At 34.9% G+C, this 16,498-nt stretch overlaps 1 protein-coding gene across 9 annotated transcripts in view; it reads left to right on the top strand.

Moving 5' to 3' along the window:
* SIPA1L2 (signal induced proliferation associated 1 like 2) overlaps nucleotides 1-16,498 on the top strand; it is a 126,648-nt gene that overhangs the window by 75,230 nt on the left and 34,920 nt on the right. For all 9 annotated transcript variants that reach the window (XM_071431876.1, XM_071431906.1, XM_071431895.1 and 6 more), the window contains 3 exons: nucleotides 3,208-3,365; nucleotides 4,893-5,469; nucleotides 9,546-9,820. In XM_071431876.1, the coding sequence (XP_071287977.1) occupies nucleotides 3,208-3,365; nucleotides 4,893-5,469; nucleotides 9,546-9,820 (1,010 nt within the window). The remainder of the gene's footprint in view (nucleotides 1-3,207; nucleotides 3,366-4,892; nucleotides 5,470-9,545; nucleotides 9,821-16,498) is intronic.

Genomic DNA, 16,498 nt, shown 5'->3' with positions numbered 1-16,498 from the left:
TGAAAGAGCTTTTGCCATTCATTTCTGGTTTTGGTACTGGCTAAGAAAACAAACTGAAAATAAAAGTTTTGAAACCACTTATTTTAGAAATGTGCTAAAATAAGTTTGGAGATTTTCTTATTTGACTCTTAACACTTCATAATTTAATTGAATGAAGAGTATATTTCACTGCTATTTCAACAAGAATTTCTTGTTGTTTTGCAGTTTGACAAAGCAATTAATCGTACTGAAGTGGGTAGATTTTTAAGGTCGAGCACAAGCTGTTAATATGTAAAGTTTTAAGACAGTTTTTTCCTTCAGAGATGCATATCTGAAAATTAAGAATTGAGTCACTAAAATCTGAGAATAAATATAATAACTATCATTTAGTGCAAATAACTTTAATCTAATGGATTCTGCTTTTCTAACGTATTTTCCTGGCTGGAGTCCCCTTTTTGTGTCTTATATTCTTACATAACACTTCACTGATTTCCTTTTGGCTGCCTATCATACTTGATTAGGTTTATTTTCAAATTCTAACATGACAATGATGGCTCCTTTACTGCAAGTAATTCTCTGCACCCAGTTGAGAGTTCCTGTCAACATCAATGCTCAACACTGGCATGAGATTCTTTAGAGTATGTTAGAAAGGCAGATTAAAAAAAAAATAATTTTACAACATCCAAAAACCCCCAAACCTGAACAGACCTCAAAATGGGAGAGGAAGGGGAAACTGAGAACCTGAAAAGACCACCCAAACAACCTCGGAAGCAAAAGTTGGTAGAAAAATCTAGGCTATAGAATGGAAACTAGAAAAGGGTTTCTTATAGATCATTTTGCTGAGTTCCAGTTTCCTTCAATTCCTTTTTCATTTTCAGTATGCTGTCCTTATCTCCCATTTCCCAGAGAGGTATGTGTTCCTTCCTTCTTCTCCATTCAATACTTCATTCTTTTCCTGTTCCTTTATCCTATCCAGAGCACTTCTTTCCATGTTCCAGATCACCCTAATTTAATTCTCCCCACTTTAGAAGTTCTTTGCATTATGCTCCTCTGTGCACAGCCACAACTGTGCTTTGCCTTTTGCATTGTGTTGAAGTTGACTGACCACTTGTGCATGACAACTATTTGTAAGTGTTACACTGGTTTTATTTTATACTGAAGAAGTCACTAAGATCTCTACAGTCTTGGTAAGGTTCTTAAAAATAATGACCTGTCTTCCTATTTCTTTTTTTGTGCCTTGTAGAGGTTTCCACTCTTGAAAAATATCCTAGGGGTAGGATATGGGCACTGTCATACTTTTTAAAAGTCTTAGCTAGTAAAATTTCAAACATTTCTAAAACTTACCTACAATTAAGTGAATGCTGTTCTTGCTTATGCTATGTATGATGGCAAGCAGAACCTCCTAAATGGGTCTACAAAAGCAGAAAATATTCTTGCAAGCAGTGATTACCTTGAAAAATAAATATACCTTTAAAGAGGATTGAATCCTCATTTTTATAATTTACTACATGGAAACGTATAGACATGAACCACTGTAGCAATAGCAAGTAATTGGGCAGTGGTACAACAAGGGCAGAAATGAATCACCTTGTACCTCATCATTGGAAGGTTGCTTACAAATTTACCTGAGTTGTAAATTCCAACCTGTGTGATAGCAATAACTTCTAAACGTTAACTTGGGCTGCCCTACTATGATCTAATTGTGTGGCTCACTAGATGAGCAAATTAAAGAATATCTGACACACTTAGTTCTGTGATCAATTCCTTGAAGTGTACTTCTGTGTGCAACAGTCTGTGCATCTTAAATGGCTCAAATAATCATTTTAGTCTTAAAAACTTGAGAACTTGACTGAGCCACACAACAAATATTGTTTTCTCTTCTTATGTCTGTTTTCAAGTCTCATAAGAAGTCTTATCTCTTTATCTGTATTTGGGATTTTGATTATGTTTAAAATAATATAGATGTACTTAGTGCTTTAAAATTGTGGCTTTGGCCCTTCTGCCTACCTTCAGAATATCAGCCTTTATGTTATTTTGAGGGTTATAATGAAAGGGTTATGGATTCTAGGCTTTACCATGTGCAACTTTGCTTTTTGTTGTTGGTAGCTGAAATACTAACATTTAGTGGAACTGGAAAAATGCAACAAAATACTCTTATTAGAAAGATTCTTTTCCATGAAATCACCTTCACAGAGAAATTTTTACTTGCTCTGTCATTAAGTTTCCAAGTAAGTTTATTCTTAAATCCTGTTTGGTTACACATGAGCTAAGGTACAGCTGCAAGTGCCTAATGCTATTAGTTGATGATGCAAGATCTTTTGCAGACTTTGGGTAAATATTTTAAATGTAGCACCTAGTAGACTGCTTTTTTTGTTTGTTAATATACAAAATTTGAAAGTTACAATATTCTTCCATGAAGAAAATGAGCATCATTTTACAGTGTTATTTTGTTGGGTTTTTTGGGGAGAAAGAATAGTAGTCCCTTATTGCTGGATATGTTTTGTAATTTTTATTAAATTTTAGCCTATAACAAGGATTTAGTACTTTAAATTAGTTCTTAAATATATTTTGATGATAAAAACTACCAATTACAAGAACAAATTTTTAATTTAAGAGTTTCTAATAGCTGTTGTTTCTCCATGAGTCTTGGTTCTGTTCCTCAAGTATGCAGTTGTTAACATTTGTGATGGATGTTCATGATAATATTTTTTTCTAAATTAAGATCATAATATTAAGGACAATATTTAATAGTGTTATGACGTGGAAAAGGAAGTTTTATTGAAACATAGAAGCAATATTATATTTTTAATATAGAGACAAATATTACACTGTAAAGAGGGAATGGATGTGCAGTTTTCTGGATAGTGAGAAATGTCAAGTGATGCAATGCTTTTTTATTACTGAAGTGCTGCATTAGTAAGAATAAGAGAAACACATTTTTCTTGTAGAGTAAAATATAAATGAGCAGAAACTATGGAGAACTAGTGTGGGGATGTGAGAAAATTCATTAGCATTTTTGTGAACTTAGCCTAATTTCCATTCCCTATATTTTTGCAGTTCTGACATCCTTTACATGTTGTTCTCCATGATGCAATAAAAGTTATTTCTGAAAACTTATGCTTTATTTTTATTGGTTTGGCTTGGTTTTTTTTCCCTAAGCTGATGAATTTATGATTTTTTAAATTTATTTTTTAATAACTAATTTTTCAATGCATGTTTCTTGTCTAGCTGCTAAGGAAAAGGCATATAGGAAATGACATAGTTACCATTGTCTTCCAAGAGCCAGGAGCACTTCCTTTTACTCCAAAAAATATTCGTTCCCACTTTCAACATGTATTTGTCATTGTCAAAGTGCATAATCCATGCACTGAAAATGTGTGTTATAGGTGAGTAGAGCCTTTTAAGTTTGTTACTTAGACTACAATGCAACTCTGTTTTCTGGATGTTTTGTATTTCTTATGGCTATTATGTTCTCAATTTTAAAATTTCTGCTGCACTTCCTGTGAATTTGAAACCCCAGTGTGTCCCTTGCACACATATAGAGATATGGAGCACAATTTGTAGACTCAAAGGGGCATGTGCAGAATTCCATGTTGCTGATTTATGGCCACAGAATGGGGATATAACAAGTTAGTGAAAATAAGATTTGCAGACCCACCAATAGAAATTAAGTTAGAATTTGTATTGCATGTTTCCTTTTTTTAAAGAAAATGATTTAAAGCATTTCAGAAGGTCCTTTAACCTGTATGAATCCCTGAGTATGACAATATGATGAGTCATAGCTTTTAAGCACATAAACAAAGACTTTTGGAGAATGGAAAAAACCCATAAATTTCAGATTCTTTTAACTGTTTAAAATAATTTAAGTTACTGCATCATGAATTTTAGCAAGGTATCCAAGGTGGAAATCACATTTGTGAATGGATTGGCAATTGTGCAAGTAGTGATAAAGGCATGAAGTATAATTACAGAGCTATATTTATAAATGTTATTTATTCATTGTTTAGAATTAAATTAAATTACATCATGAGGGTGGGTCATGTTACTGTCTTTTATCAGTCTACTAGAACTTAAACTATCTTTTAGGACTTGATTTCATTTCAGTAACTGCTTTGTGTTGATTAATACATGACATTTCCTGAATTATACTTTTCTTACTATTAAACTATCTGTCATCCCAAATTTGACTATATTTCAGTCAAGGAAATAGTAGTTGTACCTACTGTGTGCAGTATTTTGAAATTATTTTTCAGTTGAAATACATTATGTTTGTATCAATCAATTAGAGGTGCAATTGTATCAATTAGGAAAAATTCCTATTTTTCTTACATTTGGATGTGAACTGTCTAGATCAAGAATTGTGTTTTCCAATTTTATGAGCATAGAGTAGGCAGCTTAAACAGGTGGAGAATGCCTCATTATAGTCACATTTGACACCAATGTTTTTTCATTGAATTCAAACTTCATTGTAGAAGAGGATCTGAGGATAAAAATTATTTTCTGTTTCTGTTTTTACATTGCTTAGTTTTAAGATGATGCAACTGAGTGACAGCTGAAATGACAGATTTACATAAAAATAATTTTTAAAAATACTTCTCTCCTTTATTTCTCACAATTCATTTTAATATTTATTACATTCAGGATGTTGACACCCTAAGAAGTTATCTTCTATATTTTTTGTTTTAGCAAGATACCTCCATAATGTCCTTTATATCTTTAAAAGAAGAAAGCCATTCTAAAACTGACAATCAGTTTTCTTTGATGTGTCTGAAATGTCTGCAAATTGGCATGTCAAAGCTGTACTTAGTTCTGTAAATGGATTGCAGAGATCACAGTTCTGCTTATCATGTGATTTTTTTTTTTTTTTTAGGGAATTAATTGTTTTGTTCATTGTTTTTTCCTTCTATTTCCAGTGTTGGTGTTTCACGATCAAAAGATGTTCCCTCATTTGGTCCACCCATTCCCAAAGGAGTAACTTTCCCCAAGTCTGCAGTCTTTAGGGACTTCCTTTTAGCCAAAGTTATTAATGCTGAAAATGCAGCACATAAGTCGGAAAAATTTCGAGCCATGGCCACAAGGACGCGTCAAGAATACTTGAAAGATCTGGCAGAAAACTTTGTGACCACAGCTACAGTGGATACTTCAGCCAAGTTCAGCTTTATTACTTTAGGGGCAAAAAAGAAGGAAAAAGTGAAACCAAGGAAAGATGCACATCTATTCAGTGTTGGAGCAATTATGTGGAATGTGATTGCCCGAGATTTTGGCCAGTCTGCTGACATTGAATGTCTCCTCGGGATTTCCAATGAGTTTATCATGTTGATTGAAAAGGAATCAAAAAATGTTGTGTTTAACTGCTCCTGCAGAGATGTTATTGGATGGACATCTGGATTAATGAGCATCAAAATATTTTATGAAAGAGGAGAATGTATTCTTCTGTCTGCAGCAGATAATTGTACTGAAGACATCAGAGAGATTGTTCAAAGACTTGAAGTAAGTACAGTTTCTAAACTGGAATTCCACTTTTTTTATGAACAGTTATTTGTCTACATCTCCTCTGAGATATAATTAAAAATGTTCTGTGTTTATAGCTCAGGAGTGGTTTTGGTCTTCAGAGAGCATTACAAATAGTAATCTTCACAACAGCATGGGAGATAAATGTTATCAACCTGTTTTTCAGGGGTAAGGTTTTCGATACCATTAAGCTAATAACTTGCCCAAGGCCATGGATGGTTCCAGTGTTGAAATCAGGACTGAAAAGCTTTTGCCACCTCTTACTGTAGCCTGTTCTCAAATCACACCCTTGTAGGCAGAAGCACGATTAATTAAAAAATTTATAAAATCTTAGTATGTAAAATATACTTTTTGTAATAACCTGTGAGAATATTAGCAGAGAATTTTATGTAAGTTGTTCTGCTGATTTGTTCTTCTGTACTGAGAAAGTGCAGGAAGTAAAGAAAACTACACCAACTAATGCCACTTTTAACAGCTAACTGGAGATAAAGTTTTTCAGACACTTGATGACCATGTCAGTACTACTGTACTGTAGCTATTTCAGTCAATCCAAATGAAATGACAATAACTCCAAGGTAAATGTGTTGATGCATCTAGTGGTTGCACTTCACTCTTTGATCTTAATTTAAGTGATTTAGATGGTCTTAGGGGTTTCTTCTGTTGGAAGGCTCGGCACTGTAAAGAATTCAGTCTGCTTACAGTTTTCACACTGGAATAGTTGGATTGCAGCTGATGATTTAGGGCCTCTCTAGTACTGCAGTCTCATTTAGCATTGCTTAATATCATGCTCTAAATAATAACTTTCTTCCAAAGTACAATCGCTATTTCAAGAGCTGAATGTCTTTAGACTCTTCTTGCCACTATTATATTATCCTTTTCAATTGATGTCTTCAGTTTCACTTTCCTTAGACAGGTATTTCCCTTCTAGAAAATAGTGCTCCCATTAGGTCTTGTTAACCAAGCAGTATAAATTTCTTAACGCAAGTGAAAAACAAGATTTAAAGTTCTAGGGAAAAGTTCTGCTGTCATCAGTGACTTTTTTTTTGCTATTTTGCATTTACTCAGTTTTGCAAAGCCTGGAGATAACCCATGTTCCTAAAGACAGATCTTTAAGATTTCGTTATTAAACCACAAAATGAAATGTTTGTCTATGTTTACTTTACTACTTCCTCTTTGTTATGGCCAGATATGGGGTTAAATAATGACAAATTGATTTTAAGCCTCAAATTTAGCATCAGCTCTTACTAAGTTTACCTGAATATTAACTTCAAGTGTCTATTCCATGAACTCTGCCTGCCTTTTCTTCCCCTGCTACCTATCCAACTTTCATACTAAATAAGAGTTAACTATCAATACTTGTTTTAAAACATTTTTTGTCCATGTTTCTTGCCTCATCTTTTTCTCATTTTCTCCTGCTTCTTCCTCTCTTTTGAAAGCTGCCTATTGATGTTATTTCCTGGTTGATTTATCACATTAAATGCTTTCTACAGTCCTTAAATATATTTGGTATAGAACCGTTAGAACCACTAAAAAGTATTTAAAACTCTGATACCACACTTCATGTGCAAACTTTAAAAACCTTTCAAGTGACTCAAAACACAGATGAGGTTAACAGCCATATGTGCCAGCAGATGCTAAACATGAAAGCTGAAATTGTGATGTAATATCAATCTTCAGTGACCAGATGATTAACCCTTTTCAGTCATGAGTTAAAGCATTTCTGAGAACTAGTGAGTAGAACATTGTAATTGCTAAATGAGATTGCCAAAGAAATAACTAGACTTTATTGCTTGGATTTAAATCATGCCGGTAAAAAGGACAACTAAATATCCAGATTAAGAAAAGGTGCAAAAAGCTGGCTGAGACCATGATTTTAGTTTGAACTGAAACAGTCAGTCTAGGACTGAAAAAAGAGCTGTGACTTGTCAGTCTAGACAAATCTGTATTTGTGGGGGAGAAGATCTAGTTATAGAGAATAGAAAAAGCAGCAAGCTATAGATTGACTTGGAGGGTTGTGTTGCTTCATCTTCTTCATGGCACTTAGAGGATCTCTGTCTTTTATCTGTTTTAAGTGCTTTCAGAGAAGCCAGCTCTTATTTCATTTGTGGCCACAAGATCAGTGAAGCTGCAACCAAGTCAGCAGAATGCTGTGTTTTGAAGTGGAGCAGCACTATGTTTAATGTGACATTACTATGTAATATGCAGTGTTACCTTTTAGGGAATATACACATGGGGAGGACTAGATCTCCTGGAATACTTCCCATTGGGAATAGAGTCTTTGGCAGGAATCTTTATCTTTTTTACCTTTTAACTTTTGAATATTTAACTAACTTGAAGAAGAGATTTTGAATGCTCTCAGTTGGAGAAATCCATATACTTTGGCTGGTGCATTCATTTTGCAGTAGTCTATAATTGTGGCACAATGATAAAGAGGTGTCAGCCCCCAAAAAAGAATATTATGTAGCTTAATAAGGATAAAATTCCATCCCTCAGCTGGGCTCCTGCCTGTAATAGCATGTTCTTCTTTTCATTGCATGACTAAATTTATATTTTCAAAACTTGTGATGGAAGTGTAGCTGATGAAGAGCTGAAAATTTCATTTTCACTTATCTAGGTTACAAATTATGGAAGTTTTTTTTCTTAGTGAAATTTAGTTGTAAGAGAGCTAGGTTAACAGTATGTTAAAGTTTCCAGTATGCTATGTAGTTCTAATACTATATGCAGAGTTATAAGCACAATAGAAAGTTCTACTTTAAAAGGAAAGTTTCTAAACTACACTAAAACCTCAGAGCTGACAAATGACAAAGGAAATAGCTGTTTTGTTTTTGTTATGAAAACTCAGAACCTGACTTGGTAAACAAAGCCTCCTCAGTGCATTTTTGACATCTCAATAATGAGTTTCACATTTTAACTTTGAAATCCTACATCTTCAGAAGTAACTGGAAAGATTATGAACCAGAATTTCCAAGCAATAATACTCAGGATATCTGATCCTTGCAATATCTCCAATATTTCACAGTTCCCAGAAGATTATCCCTTAATGAATGAGGGCTAATTGTATTTACTTACCTCACAGGTTAAAAGCATGAGCGTACACCAGATCAGCAAAGTTAAAATAACTCATGGGTTTGTGGCACTTTGTTCTTTGATAATGTTTCATAGTGGTTAAGCTTTTGTTCTAATTGAACTAATAAAGCTAAATACAATCTGATTTTGTGGCACTGACAAAAGGCAAGGCTGGGGTAACTCTCAAACTTCCTTGTAATGCAGGCTAGAATTTTGTCTTCTGAGTGTGGCGCAGTATCCCAGCTTACAGGCTGTTGTATGATTATGATTTACATGGCAAAACTGGTGAGAACTTGTTTCACAGCATATAGAAATGAGCCTGCTTAGCAAAATCTGAATTTGAAGGATTTTGGCTGCTCTGTATAATGACAGTTACTTTTCACTGAATATGAGGAAAGCAATTTTTTTCATTTCTAAGTTTCCCAGTGACATGGAAACTCTCATCCCATTTTAGTGATATCCTCATCTGGAGATAATGGTAGTTAGAAATCTGCCTATGAAGCAAAATAAATTAATATTTTCTTCATTGCTATGTTCTCAAGGAAAACAAGCCGCTAGAACTGAGGCACTTCACTCAATTTGACCCATGTTGTATCTCAGGTTTAATAGTGTTTAATGCTGAATATAAAACGTCTGCGCACCTGCAGTCAGCCAAAAAAGAACGAAGTAATTGGCAGGCCACATTTTTCTTGCTTTGTGTTTTGAAACTAAACCACCTGTAAAGTTTTTAGTAGGATATAAATGGCATTGTGTTAACATTGGACAAGGAGGAAGAACTTGACATGGGTCAGGCTGCCTGCCCTGGAGATGGAAGATTTTTAGCATTGTGAAACACGTCATTCACTTTGTTTTATGCAGAAACCTTTATTCAAACATAATGTTAAGATAATTCAATGTTAGTATATTAAAGATAGGCAATATCAAGCCATACATAACTTTATAATGTTTGTGTGCCTTGACAATGGCGTAACAATCTGGTGCTTCCTCAGATAGTGACCAGAGGATGTGAAACCACGGAAATGACCCTGAGGAGAAATGGGCTGGGCCAGCTGGGATTCCACGTGAACTTTGAAGGGATAGTGGCAGACGTGGAGCCCTTTGGATTTGCATGGAAAGCAGGCCTGCGGCAGGGGAGCCGCCTGGTCGAGATCTGTAAAGTAGCTGTGGCAACTCTGACCCACGAGCAAATGATCGACCTCTTGCGCACGTCGGTGACAGTAAAAGTGGTCATTATTCAACCACATGAGGATGGAGCGCCCAGAAGGTAACAGTTCTCAGTGAGCAGCAGTTCTCAGTAACATTTGTGTCTGTCTGGGTTTTTTTTCCTCTGCTCCTGCTTAAACAATGACTCTTCTGTTGAAGGCCTTCAGTAAATGGGTATTGTCCATCATGTTGCATGATAATATTGTCGAGGCTCTTAAAGCAATCTTTTCCCCAAAACCCATATTGACTTGTTATAGAAGATAAAATAAGATCCTACAAGAAATTTACTTTATATGACTTTAAAAGGGTAGCAAGTAAATTTTGGTGTATGCTGACTGAGCCATCCTGGAAGCTGATGTTACTTCTTTCCTGCCACAGGAGAGCTTTATGTTTTAATGCTGAATTTAAAAATGTAGAATCCTTTTCATGAAATTGCACTTTGTCCATCTTTGAGATTTTTCCAATTCCTGACTATTGGAAAGATTTGGGTTGTTTTGGGTTTTTTTTCTGTTATGTTGAAATTTAATGAAAATAGTGAATTAGTAGGTTCTGGACGTACATGGTACCGAGTCTTAGACTTCTCCTCACTTTCTACAGATATGTAATTTATTCACATTAAATGGTGAATTGCATCAATGATTTTGTCATTTAAAGCAGCAAAATCTTATTGCAACATGAAATACATGCTCATGCCTAGGGAAAGTCTATAATAGCAATCATTACAGTCACTGTACCAGTATTTTCAGGGATTAAATGCATTTTTCTGTCATCAGTATTCCTTTTTTGGTGACAAAAAGGAATACTCTGTTTTTTAATATCATGAGGCAGAGAAGTAGGAATAAATTGAAACTTTGTAACAGTGTGACTTTATTTCTCACACACCTTGTCTAGTCAGTATTAATTTGGCTCATTCTAAATGAGAACTGTACCAGAGTAAATTTAATTACTTGTCGTCTTTTAGCAGGCCAACTTTAAATCTCCTGTTGATTTTTAATTCTACAGAAAAAACATTAGATGTGTTGCTTTTGGCAAGAGAGCAAGCAATAAAATTTTACGTAGCGTGCAGCACTGTGAAGTCGATGCCAGCTGTATACGAATGCTGCTTAATTGGTGGCAATTCTCCAAGTAGTCATTGGCCTGATGTATGACACACAAGGGCTGTCCCCTGCCTCAACCTGCATGGTGATGCCTCCCTTTCTGAACATAATGCCTGTGAATGTAGAATACCACCGTTTTGCTTAGTTGGGTAGAAATTTGCAATTAAGCCTCTCTTTGCTTAGCTTTGCTATTCTCACCATCTGCTTCTGGGTATGAATTTTCACTGACTTGTTTGGTATACATTTCCAAGCTGTTTACAGAATATGAGCCTAATGAGCTGATCCTTTTCTATTGAAGGTAAAAACGTGTATTTTATAGGCCCTGATAGAAAAATACGTACTGTATGAACTGTTTATATTGTCTTTGATATAAATCTTCTTCTAGAGATAAAATGTTTAAATCCCAGATCAGTGTGGTACATAGCACCCAAGTGTATGTGTAGGAGGAGTTTGAACTGAGTGTTACCACACTGAGAAAAATCTGCAAAAGCTGCTCCTCTTTATAATTTTTACCATCTTTAAAATTGTGACGAATTACTAAGAGAAATGAATTTTTTAACACTATGTGTCTATTCTAAATTTTTTTAAAAAACATGTTTAAGTTCTTTTTTAGCTTCACCTTTCTAGTATATATCTAGTATATATATATGAAAGAAATGTCTCTTTCTCTCAAATATCAATTTCCCACAGAAAACTGTTCATTTTCACTTGTATATCCCCAAAAATATGATTAGTGATTTCGACTGTCCAGTCTCTGCAGGGTTTTGAGCTTGCCTTTTTGCAATGTTTATAATCTAAACAGAGCAGACAGAAAGCAGTTATAGATATTGCATGACAGGTCTGAGAATTTCAGTTGACAAATATGATCTTTGACTTTGTAAAATATATTAATGAATGAGGGAAAGGAGAGGGCAGAAAGGGATAAATTATCAGAATTTTGTGGAAAAAAGATAGCCTATTACCACTTCTTACTAGTTAAAACCTGTGCAAATCCATCTCCCTGTCTACTGCTCAGTTGCTTCTCTTAGCCTTCTGCTGGTTCTAGTCACAGAAACAGAGAATAGCTGAGGTTGGAAAGGACCTCTGCAAGTTCTTGACTGCAACCCCATTGCTCAAAGCAAGGTCAGCCAGAGCAGACTGCTCATGGACAGGTTCACTGGGTTTTGTGTATCTCCAAGGAAGGAGATTCAAAGATTCAGTATTTCAGTTTCGGTATGCAGTCGTCCTTTCAGTAAGAAAGTTTTTCTCTCTCCTTTAAAGGAATTTCCTGTACTTCAATTTTGCACCCTGCCTCCTGTGTTTTCACTGGATACAATTCTTAGTTTGTCATCTTTTTTCCCTAATCACCCCATTAGATATTTTGTACACATTGATAAAATCCCTCCTGAGCCTTTTCTTTCCCTGACTGAATGATACCAGCACTCTCAGTCTCTCCTTGTGTTTCAGATGCTCTTATCCCTTAATCGTCTTTGATCCTTTGCTGGACCTGCTCCATATGTTCATGTCTCTCTTGTACTCTGGTATCAGGTTTACTCAGAAATTTTCAGGTAGTGTTTTTGGATGTAAAGCAGGAGTATTTGGAGAACTAAAATCTATTTCACCTTTGCTTGACAAGAAATGTCCCTGTCCATGGAGAGTCCATGCATGGATAGAATCAAGCCTCTGTGAGTGATTGCAAACATACCTGTGATAAACATTTAAGGCAGCTGTGACAGCTTGTCCAGAGGGAAATTTTTTGTATCAAGTAGCTGTAATAATTATCAAATAACATTCAAAGCAGACATACAGATATTCTTGTCATATTTGGGGGTCCATCCATCCTTGACCCACGCATTAGAAGTGTCTAGGAGAATGATGGTTAAAAAGCAAAAGGCTTTACATCTATGTTCCAGTACTTATTGCTTTTGCTCACAGATGGTTTTAGAGGTTTTCTGCTAGGAAATGATGCATCAGATTATCTGACATATGTAGGAAAGTACATTTGGAGGCTAAAGTAAGTCGCTTGAAAGTTTGACTTGTCCTACAAAGTATATATGATCTTCTGGCAGTTGGGTAGGCTTTTCTTCTCTGTATTTCAACCTGTTTTCTCAGAGTACATACTGGTGATTTGTTCTTTTGGTTTTGGGGTGGTTTTTTTTTTTATTTAAATGCCATAATCTAGGGTTTCAAGTTCAGCCTCTAAGATTTTGCCCACAGTGCATAGATATAAAAATACATTCATCTTTGTATAAAAAGGATGAGTTGCATTAAAAATTTATATACATTTGCAAAAATAGAAATATAATTTAAGCAAAATTAAGCAAATTTAAGCAAAAAAAATTCCAGAGTTTCTTGAAAAAATCCAAATGTATCATATTATTAATGTCTTTCATTTTCTGAACTAATCAGCTGATTTCCACTTCTTGAAAGACTAGTTTCTGCTTAGCTTTGTCTGCTGGGTTTTATGAATACAAAGCAATGAGGAATTTCTCTTTGAGTTGCTTACTAGCACTCATTTCTTGCTGGGATCAAATTCTGAAGTGAGTTTACACAGATTGGACATGAATGCCATGGAGTGTCTTGGGAATTGTATCCTTCAAATAAAAATGGGTTTCAAGTGTTCAGGGGTGTTTCCAAAGCAGTCCCTTGAAAAAAAAAATCAGCCAAAGTGGAGATCTTTAATCAAGTTCTTGACTTGATTTTTTTTGTCTGTTAGCCTACCCACAAATAATCTTCAATCCATGATTTTAAAAGAAAACCAGCAAGATGTAATTGTGCACCTACTGAGAAGAAACTATTAGCAATAAACTATTAACAAGGATTTTTTTTTTTGCAAACTGTCTTGTATTAATTTATTTCAGCATGAAAATAAACTATTTGAATGTTGAAGGTGCTTACAAAGAAATGTTACAGAGTGATTAGGAAATTACAGAGGAAAATTCTGCTCAATAAATGTCTTCCATTACTTAATGTAGATCCTTCTACTGAAGTCTTGACAGTAGTATATGCAAAAGCAATCATGGAATAAGGCCTTTCATTTACTATCCTGTAAAATTAATGAACTTGAGACAGAGCTCCTGCTGTTTTCAGTTTGCTCCAGCAATTAAATAATCATGCACAAATTAATGCAGAAATCAAAATTATTTGTGTGGCATCCGGCTGATATTTCGACGGAAAGAAGAAATTGCTATTTAAAACATAGATTCTTTAAATGACAAAGTGTTATTAAAGCAAATATGTTGGTCATTGTTTTCAGATCTGAATAAGTATTCTTGTGTTATATTTGTTTCTGTGCTAGGTCTGTCCCTTCAGAATTGTTGATTTGGGATTGTGTGCCTTTGAACAAGAGAATAACGATGTTCATTCTGATTTGCTTTCGCTGGTGGTGTTATGGTAGTGTTCAAGGACAGTATATCCTTAATCAGCCAAGTCCAATCAAGGAATTCAAGCACTTGTAAATCTATTTTAAACTATAGATTTTGCTAGATTCTTTTCTTCTACATTTTACCTATGTGTTTGTCTTAGTTCAACTACCATTTTATATAAAAAAAAGAAACTGCTTGAGAGCCGATTAAGAAATAATTTCTAGGAAATTTAGAAAACAAACAAAAATTTAAGCAAAATTTCCAGGGCTGGCTATAAAGAGAAGCTGGAGAGCTGTAGGAGCAGTAGTTTCCTCTATTGGTCTGAACAAGTGCGAGACTCTTTTTCTACTGTTGTAGGTAGTTCTGAAAATGGAAATACTTTAGTAACTATGACTGAAACTGCCTGTGGGCCATTTTTAAGTACTACTGAAATTCTTCTGAGGTTGTTTTATTCTTTTGAACCTTGCAAACTCCTTCTTACAAATGAAATAGATGTAATGACTTATTTTCCAGTCCTGGTGCTTGTTCCCCTTAAATGATTATGATTTCTTTAAAAGAATCATCTTTCTGGGGCTTTTTAAAAGTAACCGATAGCCAACAGATTATAGAATGTTTGGAAAGTGCTTTAAGCAAGGGGAAGAGGCTGTGTGGTGGAATTCAATTATTGTCACAGGGGTGTTTGCCATAAGCTGCTGGGATAGTTCATAGGGCCTTCAGATTCTTAATATTTATTTACTTATTTAATAAATTAAACCACCTGAGCTAGAAAGAAGCCAAGTCTAACATCACCTGAGGCAGGTTTAAGCAGCAAAACCTGAAACTCAGTGTTTGGTTATAAAAGTAGAATTTGGATATACCAAACCTTTTAATTACCACCCCTGCTACTAATCTAAGAATAATGCAAATATCAGAAATGTCTGGATTGTGATGTTCTGTAGAAGTAACTGAAAGAACTACCACTATGAAAATGTAATTATACTAACTGGAAGCTGTACTACTTACAAACGTTAATCCTTTCTACCCAACAAAAAAAATGTAGAAAATTCTTAACTGCGTTTCTCATACAAATAAAGTCTTTGATTTTTTTTCTGACTGAGTTATGAATGAACTTATAGTAGAGATTAATTATAATTGCTGAAGTTAATTATGTGTACAGTTGTTACAGTCAAGCAGAAAAAAAAAATCCCTAAATGCCTGGCAAAGCACTGTTTGTCTCTATGGAGAGATGCAAAGAAAAGTTCCAGATTCTTTTTTCCCCCCTTTTTTTATTTTCTTCTTTCTTCTCTCTACTCATGGAATCATATTAGAATCATAGAATATTGTGGGTTGGAAAGGACCTTAAAGATCATCTAATTTCTGTCTTTATTTCTCTTTTTCATGTAACAGTACAGATGTAGAGGCTCTTTAGGAGGCCTCTGAATTGCTTGTCAGCTCACCAACACAAAGGTTCTTTTTAAAACTGAATAGTAATAAAGATCAGAAGGATAATGAGTTTATCTTCAGGAAGGAGGGATTGGCAGCTTCAACTCTTTAGCTCCATAGAGGGACTGTCAGACTCATCACTTCCCTTAAACCAAAGTGATAGGGTGGGCAGCAGGCCTGTCTGAGGTTGCTGTAAGCAATTTTATACATCTGTTGTGGTATGAAATTATTTAAATATAAAATTGATTTAGTTTTTAACATTTTTTTGAATTATGTATGAACACTGTTAATAGGTTTCTGAGATGTCAGAACTTGGAATTTTTTTTCTTGACATTTGGACCAAAATTCTCTTAGACCATTTCATTATTATGCAGTGTCTTGGACTTGTGCTGTGACTGATACAGGAGTCAGTGGAGTTGAAATATTACCTCCAGGAGGTACTTCACAGTGTCAGGGGAGGGAAAATCTATGTATGTCTTAACTAACTACATTCTGAGTCTCATCAAAACTAAGCAACTAAATTGTGCTTTTCAGTTAAATCTCTACAATTATATGAAATGCGTCTGTGTTTTATTATGTGAATTTAATAGGTTGCACAATGAGTCCTCAGGCTCGTTATGTCACTTTGGGCACTACTGTAGTGTGAGGACAAACATGCACTCTGACAGAAGTGATTGTTTTCAAAAACAAAGTTTGAGTTAGCAGACTGCAGTTATTGTACTGCTGGATAAAGGCTCTTTCTAGAGCAGGATTCGATGTTTGGTATTGAAAGTGTGATAGGAAGGGATAATTCATCAGCATAATAAACTGATGCACACCAATGATTCCTTCTCTATCCCTACATCTCCTTGCAATACATTGAACTGGAAGTTAAAT

Source organism: Agelaius tricolor, unplaced genomic scaffold (assembly GCF_023055355.1).
Source record: "Agelaius tricolor isolate 1412-34295 unplaced genomic scaffold, bAgeTri1.0.p SCAF_1, whole genome shotgun sequence".
NCBI classification, from domain to species: Eukaryota; Metazoa; Chordata; class Aves; order Passeriformes; family Icteridae; genus Agelaius; species Agelaius tricolor.
This window is presented reverse-complemented; position numbering and strand designations above follow the sequence as displayed.